This window comes from Heloderma suspectum, chromosome 11 (genome assembly GCF_057233095.1).
Source record: "Heloderma suspectum isolate Gila_16-S chromosome 11, 16-S_ref, whole genome shotgun sequence".
NCBI classification, from domain to species: Eukaryota; Metazoa; Chordata; class Lepidosauria; order Squamata; family Helodermatidae; genus Heloderma; species Heloderma suspectum.
Genome location: NC_139468.1, coordinates 44,834,768 through 44,851,768, shown reverse-complemented (window position 1 = coordinate 44,851,768; position 17,001 = coordinate 44,834,768). Strand labels below are relative to the sequence as shown.

Genomic DNA, 17,001 nt, shown 5'->3' with positions numbered 1-17,001 from the left:
TCCAGATCAACCTTCCCCAAACGCTCAACCCACAAAAGTCCCAGGTATGCCATAGAAGAGAAGAATGAAGCGGCCGGCAGAGCAGCTGTGGGGTGTGCACGTGCACATGGCTGATGAAAGAGCTCCTTTCCCAGGTCCACGCCACACATGGTGCATGTGTCAGAGGCACACTTGCCACTGTTTGTACCTGCGGCAGGGAGGAGCAGCCAATTCCAGCTCCTTGGCATGTGTAACTGCAAGGTAAATGGGGTGGAAAACATGCATTTCTCATGCACACCTGACATTTGTAAGTGTGCCCAAAACATGTTTGATGGGTACACCTTAAAAACTAAGTGTGTGTAGCAACCTTCAGGAAAGCGCATGCCCGGCACTTACATCTGGACTCTGCTGCTGCAGGGTGGCCAGCTCCTTCTGGTACAGCTCAGCAGCAAAAGGGTAGACCGGGGGCAGTTGGGCCTCAGGGTTCATCAGCTCCACCACCGTCTTCTCCGAAAGGCCGCTGCGGATGGCCACGTTGATCCTCCCCACAGCTGCCGACCCTGGGAACGCAATGGGCACAGCAGCCTTGCCTCTGCTGCCCGGCAAACCCAGCAGCCCCTGCCTCGCTTGTTGTGCTGCCCCGGCTTCCTGCACGCCACAAGGCCAGCCATCTGTCTAGCCCAGGGCACTGATGGGTCGGGCACTGGTGCCGCCTGCCAAGCAGGTGCTCCAAGAGCAGCTGTTGTGGGTGGGGCAGCAGCGGGTCCCCAACAGAAGGCCAGGGCCTCTTTCAAAGGGCAGGGAACAAAGCGACTCCACCCATTTTGTGAAGTATGCAGCGCAGACACACCATGATGCGCTCTTCGGCCTCCCAAAGATTGGCGCGCAGAAGGGAGGGGTGTGGCTGCTTCTCTCTGAGGGGTCAGAATAAAACACGCTTCCCCACAACACACCACAGCAAGAGGAAACCGCAAAGCAGCTTTGCTGGGCCGGCTGGATGGCTTCTGGGCTACAGGGACAACACTGCACAGGATGCTCCTCACCCAAAGCAGACAGCGCTCATGACTCTGGAGACTTCGCCCCACGCCCGCCCCCGCTGCTTTCTGAAGGTGAACTGCTGTGCCGTGGGCACCTGGGCCACAAGGAAGGAACGGGGAGACTGGGGGGGCGAACCATATATGGCTGGAGTAAAACAAATGAAGATAGGAAATGAAGAAAAGGGAAAGGTAAGGGAGCCCCTAACTGGCAGAAAATGAAACTCTAAGTTTAGCCTGGTAACATTCTCAGAGATGCTGCTCTCAGAAGAAAACTGGGTGGGGCCTCCCCGCCCCCCAGAGCATGCAGTGGAACTACTTGCTCCCTCGCCGAAGCTCAAGAAGGTTTTGGGGCTTGTTGTAACAGGTGAAGACCCCATCAAGGAACACTTACTCTGCTGGTACTGCTGGGCTGCACTGTTGGCCATGTCCACCCCAGCCTGCAGCTCCTCCTTCTGCAGGGACCCACCTTTGCCAGCCTGAGGGTAAAAGAAAACTCTGTTCTTCAGTGCCTTCATCATTACTGTCAGATCCAGAGTCTCCTTTTTCTTTGGTCTGTCCATCTGACTCTAGAACAGGAACCAGGATGTTCTGGTGCTGGGTGAAGAACACTGGGCTGGGACATAGTCCCTGCTCAATGAACCTGTGCCACAAGCCAGGAGAGGGAGGGGAGCCACACGCTCATGGAGGCAGAGCCCCAGGAAAGTCAGCACTCGCCAGGTTACTAAGCAGCCACCACCGTGGCCTGCCCAGCCACCACCGGTGCCGATCGAAAGTCAGCGGGAGCTCGCGGCCATGTATTCTGAGCCACGTGCCACATGTGCCGAGCATCTGGCATGCCAGGCTGTAATTAGGACAACATTAAAGGTCCCATCTGACAAAGCAAAAGACTGCACACCTCCTCTCCCATACCTCCTGTTTTTGTTGCTTCTCTCTCAGGAGCTGCTTGAAATACCAGTCACTGTTTTCATGCCGCAGTCCCCGGAGTCCCAGGGCTGCTGATGACAATGCCTCATATAAAGCTGCAGCGTCACCTTGGTCCAGAGCCAGATCAATCTTAGATAAGGCTGAATGTGCTAGAGAGAAAGAGAAGGGAAGCTGAATTGAGCAACTCTGGTATCACAGATGCCCCATCAAGACTACTTTCCACCCTCCACCATCATAAGCTGGGATAATGCGAGCCACACCAAGCACTGCCCAGGTCTTTGTTCCACTCTTGAATGCTCTGAGGGGTTCCAGAAGTCAGGGATGGGAGGTGGCAGCATCACAGCTTTCAGGGAGACACTGGAGGCATTTAGGTTCCCAGCCTCCCCAATTCTGCTGCTCATTCCCAGCCAAATCTGCAATTCAGCTTTAGTAGGTGGAGTAAACCATGCTCATAAGGTAAATGGAGCATACTGTGTTGCAGGCCCAGGGGGAAGGTGGGAATTTTCTGCTTCCAAGAGAGGATTTGGGACAAAGAAAATACCAAAGGTAGCCAGGAGAGTCCCCAGCTGGGATGGAGAGGGGTTGTCTCCCAAACTTACTATTCACTTTGTTGACGTTGCCCTGAATCTCTGCTTGAGTCAGCAGCTCTTCATAAACGTCCCTTTCTCTTTCCATATCTTCAGAGGCAATCTGAAGATGAAAAAACACCACCTAGGAGTGACTCTTTAGAGCTGCCCATGGGGCCGAGACTTCCAACATTGAAGGAGCTGATAATATTCTGGCAGAGGGGCTAGATGGACCATGGCTGCACTAAACCTACATGGAGCCACAGCTGCAACTGCCTCTCAGCCCTTTCTCCCCTCCCACCCCAGCAGGATGCTGCATGGAGACCCAGCACTGAATCACAGCAATGAAAAGGAACATCCCTCTTGCAGGAGACACCTGCCAAGATTCTCCAACCATGGAAGTGAAGAATCTCGTAGAGGTGAGCAAGTTAATGGTCAAAATACCAGCTCTCATTCAGAACGGCAGCCCAACATGACATAGCAATTATTTAATGATTCGGTCACACTTCCCTAAGTGCTTTGAGCTTCATAGGAAAAAGCTGTGCACGCATGTTGGCAGGTCCTAGCTCTGCAAGAAGGGCTACACTGGAAAGGCAGTAAGAGCTGTGTGCAACAGAAAACCACTGCAGGCACCAGCTGTATAGCATGGCTGCTGAACCGATCTGTGCCGGGCACACGCTTTCCTCTGGCTCTTCCACCCACAAGGCAGAAACACGCCCCCGCAAGCCTGCAGCATCCATGGTGAGGTTGTGGCTCTAATCCATCATCATCCTTCCCTCCCCAGCCACAGCTCTAGGCACTTCACAATAAGGAGCGGGGAGGGGCGGAATAATGCCTCTACCCTGTTTCGCGCATTTTCGGTCTTGTCCTGCTTGGCCTGATACAGGGTGCCCTGATAAACCGGTGCCAGGAGCTCGTCAAGATTCACCAACACGGCATTAGGGTTCTTCATTGCTGCAAAGGTTTCAGCGGGAATCTGGCGGTTGATGGCGTCATTAATGGCAATCACAGCTGCATGCACTGGGATAAAGGGAACACAAGGCAAAGACTCAGCTACAGCCTCGGAGACACTTATCTAGTGCCCAGCATGAGCACCGCTCTGTCCGCTCAAGTCCTGCCACAGTCCACCAGGCTCAAACCTCTTCCTTTTCTTGGGAGAGGACAACGGACAAGAGTCCCATGGCATGATATTTGTCCACAGCAGGCACATGTCTGGGGCATAGAGCAGATGCCTGACTCAAAAGAAATCTCGAAAGCAAGGGCCAGATGATAACTTTGCTGCAGGACAGGCAATCTGCAATCTTTACAGGCCAAATGTTTTATTTCATATTTCATTATGCTATTTAAAGCAAATGTCTCCATGCTAATTTTCTCTCCATTTGGCAGATGTGATCAATCACCCTGTCAGAAGAGTGAAACTAATTTCTTTCTTACATGCTGCTTCATCCACAGAGAGCTCATTGGCCAGAATTCCACCAATCTTGCCAAAGGCAGGCATCTGAATCCCGTACTTCTCCAGCTCACTCCTCATATTGCTGATTTCTTCCTCTGAAACACACGGCGAAGGACAAGCAGGTGAGATCAGAATGCCCAATTCTTCTCTTGTGAGTATCTGGCAAAGGTGGCCAACCAAGAGGCTAAACCGAGAGCAGGATCTTGACCTCCCTCCCCATTCCAGCAGAAGATCCCCAGGTACATGTGGCCCATCCATCAGCAGTGGAGGGAAAGCGCCCGGGACAGCACTTGTTCTGGAAAAGCCATGCTTGATCCCGATCTGGGCCTCGTCCTTTGGAAGGGAGCAAAGACAGGCGCTGCTATCTAGTCCCCACTCCAGTGAATGTCTTTTCTGATAAACATCCTGAACCTGCCTTCTCCATGGCCCTCCCAACCAAGCTGACAGGCAGAAAGGAAGGTGCTCCCCTCACCTGTGAAGTCCACTTTGCCATACAGGTCCTGAATCTGTGGGGCCAGTCCCAACTTGAATAGGTACAGACTGAGAAAAGACAGGGGAAAATCAGGCAAGCTGGGAATCCTCCAGGGTAGAAAGAAGCCCCTTCCTTATTCCAGGGGTGGGGAAACGCAGCCCTCTGGGGCCCAATCCAGCCCTCCAGAGTTCCCCAGATGGCCACGCCCCTTTCCCTGGCCACACCCTCTCCCCCAACCACTGATTGTCCGGTGGTTTCCTGGGTCTTGTGAAGCCCCCCCCCCCCCATTCTAAAGGGCTGGCTTGCTTCTCCTAAGAGCTTTGAGCTAAAATGCGCTGGTATGGTCCGGCCCCGACACTTGTGACCCCATTTGCCTTCAGCCCCACCCAGGACCAGACTTCAGCCCGAGAGCTCGTCTGGAATTGAACTGGGCCCTTGGGCGGGAGGAGCAGACACACAGTGTGGCTGGAGACTCCCCACCGAGAGGCAGCTACGCGCACGCCAGGAGTGTCCCCATGGGAGGCGTGCTGCCTTCCCGGAACACGCACCGATGCTGTGACAGGGAGGCCCAAGACTCATTAAGTCAACTGACGACTGTCTCCTCCTGCGGATCATAGGCGTGTACCTGGACTTCAGCAAAGCCCATTTCAAAAAGCTCAGAGATAAGTTGGGGAGGTCCCCTGGCAGGGGTACATCAAACCCGCCCTCGTCCATGTATATGTATAAGCCTCACACAGGTAAATATTTATGTATTTATTGGAATAACTATTGAATTGCATCACTTAAAACAGGAAAGTGTGCTTTGGGTGAAGGTTTCTGTCTCTGCCCTTTTGAGGCCCTCTCAAGAAGAGAGCTTCCACCTCTTGTTTCTCTGTTGCATAGTCAGGCTGCCACAGATCACTAGCCCTTGAATTCCACCTTCTCCACATCCGTTCTATAGGGACTCCTTGGGAATAACCCAGCCTCTGCCAAGAAATGTAACTGCTCGCCTGATGTTCCTGGGTGAGAAAAGCTGGGTCTGTTGAGAGGTGGGGGGCTGGGTCAGTAATGTGAATCCCACAAGACTGTCCTGTTCTTGCCAATTATCCCAGGCTTGAAGATGAGACCTAGAAGGCCATCCCATCCTCTGGACCAAAGCAGTCCTCCCTGGGACCAGTAAAATTTAATCTTTGTTATTTGAAACTTTGTAGTCTTTTTTCTTTTGGGGTTCCCTACTCCACTTCTAACAGCCAATCCCCATGCTACCTAAAGTAGATACCCAAGACCCAGGAAGGTTTAAGTCTGGTTTGGTGAAGGCAGCCAGATGGGGGGAAAAGATTTCTACCTGGTGGGAGTGGAAAAGGCCACAGGGAGGGAAGGACAAAAAGTGTGAGGGCACACCTGTTTCCCCTTCCACTCACGGAACAGGTGTTCCGTGACAGAAAAAAGGGAGACTTCTAAAGAAGCCAGTGGGTTGTATAGGGAGCTCTCTGAGGAACTGAGATTTACAAGGGACATGTATAGGAGATGGGAGGGGAAGGGGATATATAATAAGGTGGAATACAACAGAATAGCCTGAACCTGTAAGGATGGTGTCAGGAAGGCTAATAAAGAGCTTCCTTGGCTTTTTTTAGAAGCAAGAAAAAGATCGGGGGGGGGGCACTGCTTATGGAAAATGGGGAATTGTAAACAGGTGAAGGAGAGAAGGCAGAAATACTCCACTGCTATCTTGCCTCAGTCTTCTTCCACCACGGGAGTTGTGTTCAGCCTCGGACAAGTAGAACAAATGATGTAAGGAGGGCCTTGAAGCTCTAGGTAGGTAAGGAGATGGTTAGAGAACACCAGGCTACTTTAAATGAATTCAAGTCTCCAGGGCCAGATATATTACATTCCAAAGTGAGGGACTTACAGATGTTATTTCATGGCCGTTATCTGTATGAGAATTCCTGGAAAGCAGGAGAGGTGCCAGAAGACTAGAGATGGGCAAATATTGTTCTCATCTTCAAAAAGGGGGATCCAGAAAACTACAAACCAGTCAGTCTAATCTCAATACCAAGCGAATTCTAGAACAGATGATTAAGTGGCTGATCTCTGAGCATCTAGAAAATAATAGCAAGATTTGAAGAGCAACAGCAAGATGAGGCAGTGGGAAATGCTGAGGTGAGGAAAAATGGAATAGAGGATACTCCTTGGAAAAGGGTGACAGTTAGGAGAAGAAGAACTAGACGCCACTCTGCACCAGTGGAAGCAGTGGAGCTGTGGAACCGATTCCAGGTACTTGCGGATGAGACTGGAGGACAGCCTGCAGAGGAAGAATCACAGGGGAACCTGCATGAGAGTGAGCAAGAGGCTAAAGGTCAGTCAAACAGAGGCGATGAAACCCAGGCCTACAGGAAGAAGAAGAGTGGTAGTAGTGGGAGACTCCTTGCTGCGTGGGATCGAGACCCAAGTATGTCGCGAAGACCCATGGACTCGCCAGGTATGTTGTCTCCCGGGAGGACAGATTAGAGACGTGACTGAAAGGTTGCCTGCACTCATAGAGCCCACTGACAGGGATCCCTTTCTTCTCATCCATGTGGGAACAAATGATACCGCCAAGCAGAGCTACGAAGAGATCACGTCAGACTTTGAAGCTTTGGGAAGGAAACTCAAGAACTTTGGGGCCCAGATAGTTTTCTCATCCATCCTTCCAGTAGTTGGAAGAGGGACAGAAAGGGAACGAAAAATACTCCGGGTGAATGACTGGCTACGAAGGTGGTGCCGACGAGAGAGATTTGGATTCTGGGACCACGGGCTATACTTCCTGGAAGATGGGCTGTTGGCTAGGGATGGGTTGCACCTCACAAAGGATGGGAAGACTGTGTTTGGCCACAGCATGAAGAACTTGATCAGGAGGGCTTTAAACTGAATCCCATGGGGAAGGGAGATGTAATGTTGGGGGTAACAATGGACGTAGGAGCATGCACTGCAACAGAGAGAACAGCTCTGATAGCGCCCAATAATAGACTTCAGACACATGTAGGAAGAAAGCCAGACCATGAAGCACATGGTCTTCGATGTCTATATACTAATGTCCAAAGTATGGGAAACTAACAGAGCGAACTTGAACTCTTAATACAAGAGGGAAATTATGACTTGATAGGTGTAACTGAGACTTGGTGGGATGACTCCCATGACTGGAATACAGCAATTGAAGGATATAACTTGTTCAAAAAGAACAGGAGGAACAGAAAGGGAGGTGGGGTTGCACTGTATGTGAAAAATACATATCTCTGCACAGAAATACAGGAGGAGGAGCTTGGTAGCCCCATCGAGAGCATCTGGGTTGAAATAAATGGAGCAAAGAATAAAAGGTACCTGGTGGTCGGAGTCTACTACCAGCCACCCAATCAAGAAGAAGACAAGGATGAAACTTTTGAAAAGCAAATAGCCAATGTTTTAAGGAAGCATGATGTAGTAGTAATGGGGGACTTCAACTGCCCTGATATTTGTTGGGAGACAAATTCTGCAAAACATGGCCCCTCCAGGAAATTCCTGACTTGTGTGGCGGATAACTTCCTCCTACAGAAAGTAGAGCAAGGAACTAGAGGATCGGCTATCCTTGACTTGATCCTAACCAACAGAGATGACTTAGTGGATCAAGTAGCAGTTACAAGAACTCTGGGGGAAAGCGACCATGTTGTACTTGGGTTCTTGGTTCTAAGGGAAGCAAAAGCCGAGTGTAGTCAAACGCGTACCCTGGATTTTAGGAAAGCTGATTTTCATAAACTCAGAACAATGATCAGTAAGGTCCCATGGCAAGCGATGCTAGCGAGAAAAGGAGTCCAAGATGGGTGGGAGCTTTTAAAAAAGGAAATTCTCAAGGCACAATTACAAACAATTCCAACAAGAAGAAAAGGTGGAAGACAACAGAAGAAGCCAATGTGGCTTCACAAAAAGCTTAGAGATGACCTGAAAACGAAAAAGGACACATACGGGAAGTGGAAAGAAGGCCAAGTAACAAAGGAAGAGTACAGGCAGGTAGCACAGAATTGCAGGGATGGCATCAGGAAGGCTAAAGCTGAGAATGAGCTGAGGTTAGCAAGGGATGCTGAAAGCAACAAAAAGGCTTTCTTCAGCTACGTGCATAACAAAAGACAGAGGAAAGAAATGGTGGTTCAGCTATTAAATAAGGATGACAAAAGGATAACAGATGAGCAAGAAAAGGCAGAGGTGCTCAATTCCTACTTTGGCTCAGTCTTCTCCCAAAACAGGGTCTCTGACCCCCTGGCAAAGGCGAAGTACAGGCTGAAGGGGCAGGATTGCAGCTTGAGAGCGATAGGCATATGGTCAAGGAACACCTAATTACTTTGAATGAGTTCAAATCTCCAGGGCCAGATGAACTGCATCCTAGAGTCATAAAGGAACTGGCAGAAGAACTCTCAGAACCACTGTCTATTCTCTTTGAGAAATCATGGAGGATGGGGGAAGTGCCAGATGACTGGAGGAGGGCTAATGTTGTCCCTATCTTCAAAAAGGGTAAAAAGGAGGAACCTGGGAGCTACAGACCAGTCAGTCTGACACCAATCCCTGGGAAAATTCTGGAGCAGATGATAAAGCAATCCATCTGGAAGCACCTTGACAACAATGCCGTGATTACTCGAAGCCAACATGGATTTGTCAAGAACAAAACCTGCCAGACGAATCTGATTTCATTTTTTGATCAACTCACCTCCCTTGTGGACCATGGGAATGCTGTAGACATAAACTACCTCGACTTCAGCAAAGCTTTCCAAAAAGTACCCCATGATATCCTGATGAGCAAACTAGCTCAAAGTGGGCTAGATGAAACAACGATCCGGTGGATCCACAGTTGGCTACAGAATCGGACTCAAAGAGTGCTTCTCCAACTGGGGAGAGGTAACAAGTGGGGTACCGCAGGGCTCAGTCCTGGGCTCAGGGCTCTTCAACATTTTTATTAATGACTTGGAGGAGGAGGTGCAGGGAATGCTGATCAAATGTGCAGATGACACAAAATTGGGCAGGATAGCTAACACTTTGGAAGACAGAAACAAAATGCAAAGTGATCTGGTATCTGACATCTGACATCAGTCTGACATCAATCCCTGGGAAAATTCTGGAGCAGATCATAAAGCAATCCATCTGGAAGCACCTTGACAACAATGCAGTGATTACCCCTAGCCAATATGGATTTGTCAAAAACAAGTCCTGCCAGACAAATCTGATCTCATTTTTGGATCAAGTCACCTCCCTTGTAGACCGTAGGAATGCTGTAGACATCATATACCTCGACTTCAGCAAAGCTTTCGACAAAGTGCCCCATGATATCCTGATGAGCAAACTAGCTCAAAGTGGGCTAGATGAAACAACGATCTGGTGGATCCACAGTTGGCTACAGAATCGGACTCAAAGAGTGCTTATCAATGGGACCTTCTCAAACTGGGGAGAGTTAACAAGTGGGGTACCGCAGGGCTCAGTCCTGGGCCCAGTGCTCTTCAACATTTTTATTAATGACTTAGAGGAGGAGGTGCAGGGAATGCTGATCAAATTTGCAGATGACACAAAATTGGGAGGGATAGCTAATACTTTGGAAGACAGAAACAAAATTCAAAGTGATCTGGATAGACTGGAGCGCTGGGCAGAAAACAACAGAATGACATTTAATAGGGACAAATGCCAAGTTCTGCATCTAGGAAAAAGAAACCAAATGCACAGTTACAAGATGGGGGATACATGGCTCAACAACACTACAAGCGAGAAGGATCTTGGAATTGTTGTCGATCACAAGCTGAATATGAGCCAACAATGTGATGTGGCTGCAAAAAAGGCAAATGCTATTTTGGGCTGCATTCATAGAAGCATCGCTTCCAAATCCCGGGAAGTACTAGTTCCACTCTACTCAGCACTGGTTAGGCCTCATCTGGAGTACTGTGTCCAGTTCTGGGCACCACACTTTAAGAAGGATGCAGACAAGCTGGAGAGGGTTCAGAGGAGGGCAACAGGGATGATCAGGGGACTGGAAACAAAGCCCTATGAAGAGAGACTGAAAGAACTGGGCATATTTAGCCTTGAGAAGAGAAGACTGAGGGGAGATATGATAGCGCTCTTCAAGTACTTGAAAGGTTGTCACAGAGAAGAAGGCCAGGATCTCTTCTTGATCATCCCAGAGTGCAGGACATGGAATAATGGGCTCAAGTTACAGGAAGCCAGATTCCAGCTGAACATCAGGAAAAACTTCCTGACTGTAAGAGCAATACGACAATGGAACCAATTACCTGGGGAGGTGGTGGGCTCTCCCACACTGGAGGCCTTCAAGACGAGGCTGGACAGCCATTTGTCAGGGATGCTCTGACTTGGATTCCTGCATTGAGCAGGGGGTTGGACTCGATGGCCTTGTGGGCCCCTTCCAGCCCTACTATTCTATGATTCTATGATTCTATAATACATTGATTACTAGGAATCAACACAGATTATTCAGGAATAAGTCATGCCAAGCCAACCTTTTTTTGACAGAGTTATTAGTTTGGTAGATTATGGGAATGCTGTAGACATACTTTATCTTGATGTCAGAAAAGCATTTGACAAGGTTTTCATGATATCCTTGCTGACAAGAAGGTAAGATGTGTGTTGGATGCTAATGAGTGCTCATTAATGGCTTGGCATCCTACTGGCTGGCCTCAGGGTTTTGCCCTGTGTTCAACATTTTTATAAATGACCTGGATGAGGGTGTAGAGGGGTTGCTTATCAAATTTGCAGATGACAAAAAAATAGGACAGCCAACAGACCAGGAAGACAGGATCAAAATTAAAAAGGAACTGGGCAGGCTAGAACACTGGGCTGAATCTAACAAGTTGAAATTCAACAGATAAATGTTAAGTCTTGCATTTAGGGACAAAAAATCAAAGGCAAGAATATAGGATGGGGGAGACCTTGCTTGGTACATGTGAAAAGGTCCTGGGTGACTTAGTGAATTTCAAGCTGCAATGCAGCAGCTAAGAAAGCTAATGCAATCTTCTTAGGCTGCATTAACAGAACCAGATCATGGGAAGTAATAGTTCTGCTCTATTCTGCCTTAGTCAGGCGACATTTGGAGTACTGTGTCTATTTCTGGGTGCCAAATTTTAAGAAGGACATTGACAAACTGGAGTACATCCACAGAAGAGTGACCAGGATGGTGAGAGGTCTGGAAACTAAGTCCTACAAAGAATGGTTGGAAGAGCTGGGTAAGTTTAGCCCAGAGAAGAGGAGAGATTATGAGGAGACATGATAGTGGTCTTCAAATATTTGAAAAGCCGTCATGCAGAAGATTGAGCAGACTTGCTCTGTGTTGCTCCAGAGGACAGGACTAGAACCAGTGGGTGGAACCTGTAGGGAAGAAGATTTTGGCTAAACATCTACAGTCACTTCCTAACAGTGAGGGCTGTTCAGCATTGGAACAGACTGCCTCAGGATGTGGTGGGCTCTCCTTTGCTGGAGGCCTTTAAGCATCTGTCAGGGTGCAGTAACTGCATCATGCACGGCCAAACCTGCATTGAGCAGTGCACTGAAGTAGATCGGGGGTGGAGAACATGTGGCCCTCCAGATGTTGCTAGACTACAACTCCCCTCACCCCTCACCATTAGCTATGCTGACTAGGGTTGATGAAATTTTCAGCCCAACATCTGGAGGGCCACAGACTCTCCACCCCTGGAATGGCTGCTCTCCAAGGACCCTTCCAACTCTATGATTTCATATTGTTTGTTCTACTCATTCAATCAAACGCATTGCAGCTATTCAGTCTTGCCCTCCTTAACAGATTTTTTGTGGAAAGTAAAGAAGACAGAAGCAGCAGTGGGAAAACACGGATTACAAATGGAAGACAACAATGTCATCTGGACCCAGCCCAAAAAATCTAGTTGCATAATAAAAGCACCCATTTCATCTAGAAGCATGTCCTTTTGTTATCGATTTTTGGAGCTCTATTTTCAGGATCCTTTCAGAAATTGTATAGCAGCTCATTTGACCAGAATCCTCACTAGTACGTCTATTGAGCTTCAAAGACTCCTAGAACACTCTTCACAAAGAGATCATTTTATTATTGATTGCTGCAGTCAGAATGGAAATTGCCCCAAACTGGAAAACAACTACAGGGTTATATGAATCACGCTAGTTCTTGAGATTCTGGCAAGCAACACTTGCCAAAAAACTGACACACTACAGCACAGCCTTCCCCAACTTCCTGCCCTCCATATGTTTTGGACTACAACCCCCATCATAGAAACATAGAATAGTAGGGTTGGAAGGCGCCTACAACACCATCGAGTCCAACCCCCTGCTCAATGCAGGAATCCAAGTCAGGGCATCCCAGACAGATGGCTGTCCAACCTCGTCTTGAACGCCTCCAGTGTGGGAGAGCCCACCGCCTCCCTAGGGAATTGGTTCCATTGTCATATTGCTCTAACAGTCAGGAAGTTTTTCCTGATGTTCAGCCAGAATCTGGCTTCCTGTAACTTCAGCCCAGTATTCCATGTCCTACACTCTGGGATGATCATTCTTCACCATTAGCCATGTTGGCTGGATCTGATGAGAGTTGAAGTCCGAAGCATCTGGAGAGCACCAAAATGGGGAAGATTAATAAGAAGCACAACAAAACAAGACTGATTCAGAGACCTGGTACCGATTTATAAAGTATATACAAAGGGTCTCTGGAATTTTGCTCATCCGTGCCCAACACTCCTTTTGGAAAGATGACCTCTGTAAACTACAATACTGAATGGAAGTGTTCACACTCCTCCATCCTGCTCCTCCTCCCACGAAGCTGGGAGGAGGAAGAAACCAACCTTCAGTTTCACTTTAGCAGATTCCTGGCTTGTCCTTTACATGCAAACCAGGGAGGATTTTTTTAAAGAAACCCTAGTCTTCCCAACCTGGTGCCTTCCAGATGTTTTGGACAACTGTGAGCACTCCAGGGGGAATCTCCAAGGCAACAGGTTTAGTTCTCTCGCTATTTTGCTGCAGTTTTTACTGTAGTTGAATCAGCTCCATCTGGGGACACGCAAGGGTTGAAAACCCAGATTATCCTACAGCTAGCCTGGGGCTCTGGGCAGGTCAGGTGCAGTTTACTGTGAACTGTTTGGGTGGCTACTGGGTGGAGTCTTGCTGCCATCATCATGATAACGCTCTTCAAGTACTTGAAAGGTTGTCCCAGACAGGAAGGTCAGGACCTCTTCTCGATCATCTCAGAATGCAGGACACGGAATAATGGGCTCAAGTGACAGGAAGCCAGATTCCAGGTGAACATCAGGAAAAACTTCCTGACTGTCAGAGCAATATGACAATGGAACCGATTCCCTCGGGTGGCAGTGGGCTCTCCCACACCGGAGGCATTCAAGACGAGGCTGGACAGCCATCTGTCAGGGATGCTCTGACTTGGGATTCCTGCATTGAGCAGGGGGTTGGATTCGATGGTCTTACAGGCCCCTTCCAACCCTACTATTCTATGATTCTATGGTCATTTAGAGAGCCTGTTCCCCCCCTCCCACTCCCACCTTGTTCCGTCCCTTCTGCTTTCTCTGGCCAGTGTGTGTGTTAGTGCCCCACCCTCCCCAACCTACGTCCAACCCTCCCCCACCCATTAAAAAAAATGATGTACCTTCCAAAACTGCAGTAGCACGATAGCGACAGGACTAAATGTGACCCCTCACATTACCTCATTAAGTGGGGACACTCAATCACTTTAGGTAGCTTGCTTTCAATCTTTAACATCCCCCCCCCATTCTGTGCATGTTTACTCAGAAGTAAGAAATTAATTTCACTCCCCTGCAGTGAAAGGCTTAAAGGCTAATTGTAGTAACTAATCCTAAAGTGCTGAAATCACTTCTCTGTTTGATCTGTAGTAAGGATGCAGCCTTCTCACTGCAGGGGGAAGGAGAAAGAGGGAAGGAGAGGGGGGGTGGAAGCAGTAGGCAAAACTGCACACATTGGCAAAAATGGGGTTGGGAGCAGCAACTCCGCAGCAGATTGCTGGGATGCGGTGAAATTGGGGTGGGCAGCTAGAAATGGAGAACACTGCAGTTCTATGCATCTCTACTCAGAAGTAAGCCCCACTGGATTCAGTGGGGCTTCCTCCCCTGTAAGGGGGTTTAGAACTGCAGCCAACATCTCCCAGAGGAGTTCTGAGAAACAAAAAGAGGAACAAGGAAGAAGGAAGAGAATCCCTTCCAAAATGGGCAAGCTGAAATCTGAATTTGAAGACTTCTTTGTGAACCAAGTCCTGCAGAGCTCCCCCCACCCACCCCAATTTCACCGCATCCCAGCAATCTGCTTCAAATTCAGTCTCCAATGTTGGCTGCAATTCTAAATTATTATAATTGGTTTTGATGCTTCCTGTTTGAATATTTTATGGTAATTAATATTGTTAGATTTGCCTGGAAAGTGGCATATAAATACTTAAAATAAATTGATCAAATAGCATCTGTTTGTCTCACTGGCCCCCTCAGAGTGATTACCTGAGTGCATGAATACAGTAGATGCAACGCGGCATGTTCTTCCGGTCATAGATGTCTGTTGTTTCTGGGTAAAAAATCTGAATGCAAAGCAAAAAAAAAAAGCAACAACACATTGATTCTCCACTGGACCCCACAGGAGAAATCAAGTTAACTGTTTTAAGTAAAGCTCACTTCCTCACCATGCTTACCCCTTGCTCAGAGTATGTACTCAGTCCTTCTGCGGGGAGAGGGCAGGGAAGACAGGGGATGCTTTATGTTACGGTAAGGAAACCAGCAGGAGAGAGGGAGGCAAAGACTACACCAGGGGCATGTTTCCACACTATCAGCTTCACTTTGTTTGCAACTTTGTTGTGATGTTTCCCCAACTGCATCTTCTCCTTTTCCTGTTTCCACAGTGCTTAAAGTCCCAGCTTATCATCGCTGTAGCCTGGGGCTCTTTGCTGCTCTAATTGAATTATTTTCTTGATGGCTGGGTGGACCCTGAGTGGAGTCTGAGTTGGGTCTGATTACCTCATCAGTGTTCCCGCCTCCTCAGCCGTGTTGCCAGGACAACGGAAGGAGAAGCTAATGGAGGCGTACCGGATTTTTAAAAAGGAATCAGCTTTGCTGTGAAGAGAGGCTTCCCCCCTCTCCCCCACTTTCTCCTTTCCCCTGAAAGCCCAGATGCACCTGCATTTCAGGAGCAAGCCTCATTGAGCACAATGGGAGTTACTTCCGAGTAGACACACATATGCTTGTGCTCAGAAAGGGGGGCAGAACACAAAGAGGGAAACCAGCCCCCATTTTAACCCAGAGAACCTCACTGTCCACAATGGGAGTTACTTCTGACAAGACAATAATGGGTTTGTTGTAGGAAAGAGAGCAACAACCGCAAAGACAGAAACCAGCCCCCATTGTAACCCGCAGGATATCTATAACGAAGCTATGAAGTACTTTCTTCCTAAGGCAGTTTTATTTGGAGCCTTGGTCACTTACTTGCACTTAAGGAATTAGGCTTAAAAGTGTGCCATTTCAATTGAGTGGGCATCTCTGTAAGTTCTGATGTGGGTATTCAAGGGCAAGCCTCATCGACCGCCATGGGAGTTACTTCTGGGGAGACACTAATGGGTTTTTTGTGGGAAAGAGACCAAAACCAGCCCCCATTTTAATGCACAGGATCTCTATATCGAAGCTGTGAAGGAGTTACATCCTAAGGCAATGGACCGGAGCCTCAAGATGGCGCTTAATCGCATTTAAGGAATTGGGCATTGATATGTGCCATGTCAATTGAGGGGCTTCTCTGTTATTTCTGTAGTCATTGAGAGGGCAAGCCTCATTCAGCACAATGGGAGAAAACACCCCTTGACTGCGGTCATGGACTGTGTTCTGGTGCTTATTTTCAATGATGTTTTAAAAGTGGGTCCCTCAGCATCCTGCTCCAAATTGGCGATGAAACTTCCAGAAAACAGGGAGGGAAAGGGTTGGGACACTGAGGTCAGAGCAACACACCCACAAAGGCTGGGCTACATGCCCCATGAGCAGGACTACGATACTGAACCCAGTGTGGTTGTGGAAGCAGGTCAGTAATGGAGCCGAAGTAACCTGGAAAAGTCAGACTATAACCAGTCTCAGAAGAAGTGTTTTTTCTGTGTTAAAATGCAGGGCTGGTGCTGAATGGCCACGACATCATGGAAACACAGAGACCTCACCACGCAGCCAGGTTGGAGTAAATCGCTGGTGGAAACACAGCCCAGGAAGTTGAAAAGCAGAGACAGCTCAGTTTGGAGAGACCAATCCATTTCTCTGAATTATTTCAGCTGTGACCGAAGGAGCATCAATTCACACTGGAGAGGAAGCAGGATTGTGGCACCTGTTTGAGGAATATATGGGAGACACTGACAAAAACATCCCACGCATCAGGATCTGGTGCTCTGTCATAGAATCACAGAATAGTAGGGTTGCAAGGGGCCTACAAGGCCATATCGAGTCCAACCCCCTGCTCAATGCAGGAATCCAAGTCAGAGCAGCCCTGACAGATGGCTGTCCAGCCTCCTCTTGAACACCTCCAGTGTGGGAGAGCCCACCGCCTCCCTAGGTCATTGGTTCCATTGTCGTATTGCTCTTA

At 48.5% G+C, this 17,001-nt stretch overlaps 1 protein-coding gene across 3 annotated transcripts in view; it reads right to left on the bottom strand.

Annotated features, from left to right (window-relative positions):
• IQGAP1 (IQ motif containing GTPase activating protein 1) overlaps window positions 1-17,001 on the bottom strand; it is a 190,814-nt gene that overhangs the window by 132,025 nt on the left and 41,788 nt on the right. The window contains exons 2-10 of one of the 3 annotated variants that reach the window (XM_084817841.1): window positions 16,586-16,746; window positions 14,898-14,974; window positions 4,432-4,499; window positions 3,941-4,054; window positions 3,348-3,526; window positions 2,540-2,630; window positions 1,926-2,089; window positions 1,408-1,492; window positions 376-539 (exon numbers count right to left, since the gene is read on the bottom strand). In XM_084817841.1, the coding sequence (XP_084673967.1) occupies window positions 376-539; window positions 1,408-1,492; window positions 1,926-2,089; window positions 2,540-2,630; window positions 3,348-3,526; window positions 3,941-4,054; window positions 4,432-4,499; window positions 14,898-14,974; window positions 16,586-16,675 (1,032 nt within the window). In that variant the 5' untranslated portion in view covers window positions 16,676-16,746. Of the gene's footprint in view, window positions 1-375; window positions 540-1,407; window positions 1,493-1,925; window positions 2,090-2,539; window positions 2,631-3,347; window positions 3,527-3,940; window positions 4,055-4,431; window positions 4,500-14,897; window positions 14,975-16,580; window positions 16,747-17,001 lie in introns of those variants that run through there. The other 2 variants (XM_084817842.1, XM_084817840.1) reach the window with 2 other exon arrangements.